General features: G+C 50.2%; 1 protein-coding gene across 1 annotated transcript; it reads left to right on the top strand.

Moving 5' to 3' along the window:
* The first annotated feature begins 381 nt into the window (after window positions 1-381).
* Window positions 382-2,180, top strand: LOC119330772 (exopolygalacturonase-like). Its single transcript, XM_037603900.1, has 3 exons — window positions 382-613; window positions 699-1,007; window positions 1,135-2,180. Exons 1-3 carry the CDS (start codon window positions 413-415, stop codon window positions 1,885-1,887), a joined length of 1,263 nt encoding a protein of 420 aa, XP_037459797.1. The 5' UTR covers window positions 382-412; the 3' UTR covers window positions 1,888-2,180.
* The last annotated feature ends 603 nt before the right edge of the window (window positions 2,181-2,783 follow it).

Raw genomic sequence — 2,783 nt, 5'->3', positions numbered from 1 at the left:
TTTATGTTTTACAGTTTAGTTTTTTCTTCACCTTTTTATTTTCATTTGTTCATGCTTAAAACACACTATTTCAGATGAAGTATTTGGGATCTGTTGGAGATGCTCCTATGTCCCATGTACGAGATAGAGCTCTTTTTGAGAGAAATACTATAATAAAGAGCTGGAGCTGAATTTTGAGACACAAGCAACATGGAATCAAAATAGCAAAGGTGATCCAAAAATAACCAATGGACAGAAAACCGGTATAGCTGGCAACCACAACCTGAAAATAGCAAATGAGCATGCATGCCATGAGCATAGCGAATAATTAAGCCGAACACTTGTCCCACCTGAACCGATGTGTATATAAGATTGGGCTCTGAAGCTCCTGGCCTGACAAGGATCAAGGACCGAGGAGGACTCCACAGCCAAAATGGCGTTGAGAAATGTTGCGATGAGAGTCTTGTTGCTCCTGGTGGTGGTGAGCGCCGCATATGCCGCCAAAGGCAAGGAGAAGAAGAAGGAGAGCGCAGATGGTCCGGCAGCGTCTGGTCCGGCGGCGTCTGGTCCGGGCGGGGAGTACGACATCACCAAGCTCGGCGCCAAGCCCGACGGCACAACGGACTGCACTGAGGTACGTACGTGCTGAAGGAGAGAGAATATAAGAATGATGATGGATCGATGGATCATGTGGTGGAGTGCATTGCCATTGCATGCAGGCGGTGGAGGAGGCATGGGCTTCGGCATGCGGTAGCACCGGGAACCCGACCATCATCATCCCCAAGGGTGATTTCCTGACTGGAGCTCTGAATTTCACGGGGCCGTGCAAGGGCGACGGACTCACCATCAAGCTGGAAGGCAACCTGCTAGCTTCCAACGACCTGGCCAAGTTCAAGTCTAACTGGATCGAGATCATGCGCGTGAAGAAGCTCTCCATCACCGGCAAAGGCAACATCGACGGTCAGGGCAAGGCCGTCTGGACCAAAAATAGCTGCCAAAAGAACTACAACTGCAAGATATTGCCAAACGTACGTACGCGTGCATAACATTATATAGTAATAAATTATATATACGTGCGTATATTTCTTTTACTATTATTGAAGAAATGCTGTTATATTCTTACGCACGTAAATGTGCATGCATGCATGCATGCAGTCGCTGGTGCTGGACTTCTGCGACGACGCGCTCATCGAAGGCATCTCTATCATCAATTCCAAGTTCTTCCACATGAACATCTTCCAGTGCAAGGGCGTGACCGTCAAGGACGTGAAGGTGAGCGCGCCCGGGGACAGCCCCAACACCGACGGTATCCACATGGGCGACTCGTCCAATGTCAGCATCATCGACACCACCATCGGCGTTGGCGACGACTGCATCTCCATGGGCCCCGGCACCACAAAAGTCAACATCAGCGGCGTGACCTGCGGCCCAGGCCATGGCATCAGCATTGGCAGCCTCGGGAGGTACAAGGACGAGAAGGACGTGACCGACATCACCGTCAAGAACTGCGTGCTCAAGGGCTCCAGCAACGGCCTCCGCATCAAGTCGTACGAGGACGCCAAGTCGCCCCTCGTAGCATCCAAGATCACCTACGAGAACGTCAAGATGGAGGACTCGGGCAACCCCATCATCATCGACCAGAAGTACTGCCCCAACAAACTTTGCACCTCCAAGGGCGACGCCGACAGGGTCACCGTCAAGGACGTTACGTTCAAAAACATCACCGGCACGTCCTCCACCCCCGAGGCCGTCAGCTTGCTCTGCTCCGAGAAGAAGCCCTGTGAAGGCATCACAATGTCCGACGTCAAGATCGAGTACTCCGGCACGAACAACAAGACCATGGCTGTCTGCACCCACGTCAAGGTCACCGCCACGGGAGTCGACAAGGCCAACACATGTGCGGCATGATTTCTTTTCTCCGTATTTCGGATGTACCAAGTGTTCTAATTTCTCTCTCTTTTTCATTTCTTTTTTTGCGATCCCGGCCGCTCGAGGAGATTATCTTTTTAGTTTCGATTTTGTTAATTCTCATCTAAATGAGAATTAGTCATCTCACATCTAACTGCTAATCCTTTTGATACAAATTCTAAGATTTGTAAGTTTCCTTTAGCGCATGCCCAAACGACGCGTTTGATTAGCATGAGCAATTTCTGTGTATTGTCTCGTTTCCTTTGATAAAATGGGACTGTCTATTTAACATCTGACTGAAATCTAATTGGCTTTCAATCAATTTTTCCATCTAATAGAATTGTGACACCTATATGTCTCTTTGTTCTCTTGTATGTATGTATGTATGTATGTATGTATGTATGTATGTATGTTTATCGAAAAAGGGTTCCAAGCTTTGTATACAAAGCAACCAACCGAGAGAATCAACGATAGGTGCTGGGGCGAAAGCAGCACAATCACGTCCAAAAGAAATGAAAAAGAAAATACAAGAGAAACAAACGCCGACAATGGCGGATCGACAAAAAACGAAGAGGCCTCGTGACCGCTGTATCCACCGGAGATCGCCCACCAAGCTCCGAGCCTCCGAAGCGCCGGTACCAATCAACACCTCCAAGAAGGGACGTGACGATGACGACGTTGTTGCCAGGGTTTCTCCCGGTACGCGGTGAGGAGAGAGGAAGGGTAGCCCCGGCGCCCTCCAGGAAGGTCCGGCGGCACCCTCATGCGCCACCGCGTCGGTGTCGGCCAAGCCAACATGGATTTCTCCCGATCCCAATCTCCATCTCAGGAACTCCAGAGCTCGCCACCAAACCGACCACCACCCTGCGCCAACCCGGTCAAGAAGCTTCCCACGC

This window comes from Triticum dicoccoides, chromosome 7A (assembly GCF_002162155.2).
Source record: "Triticum dicoccoides isolate Atlit2015 ecotype Zavitan chromosome 7A, WEW_v2.0, whole genome shotgun sequence".
NCBI lineage: Eukaryota > Viridiplantae > Streptophyta > Magnoliopsida > Poales > Poaceae > Triticum > Triticum dicoccoides.
The sequence above is the reverse complement of the archived record's forward strand: the minus strand, read 5'-3'. Positions and strand labels throughout refer to the sequence as shown.

Coding starts and splice junctions, on each gene's coding strand:
- LOC119330772 (XM_037603900.1), top strand. CDS start 413: ATGGCGTTGAGAAATGTTGCGATGAGAGTCTTGTTGCTCCTGGTGGTG. Junction 614..698: donor GCACAACGGACTGCACTGAG/GTACGTACGTGC, acceptor CATTGCATGCAG/GCGGTGGAGGAGGCATGGGC. Junction 1,008..1,134: donor ACTGCAAGATATTGCCAAAC/GTACGTACGCGT, acceptor GCATGCATGCAG/TCGCTGGTGCTGGACTTCTG.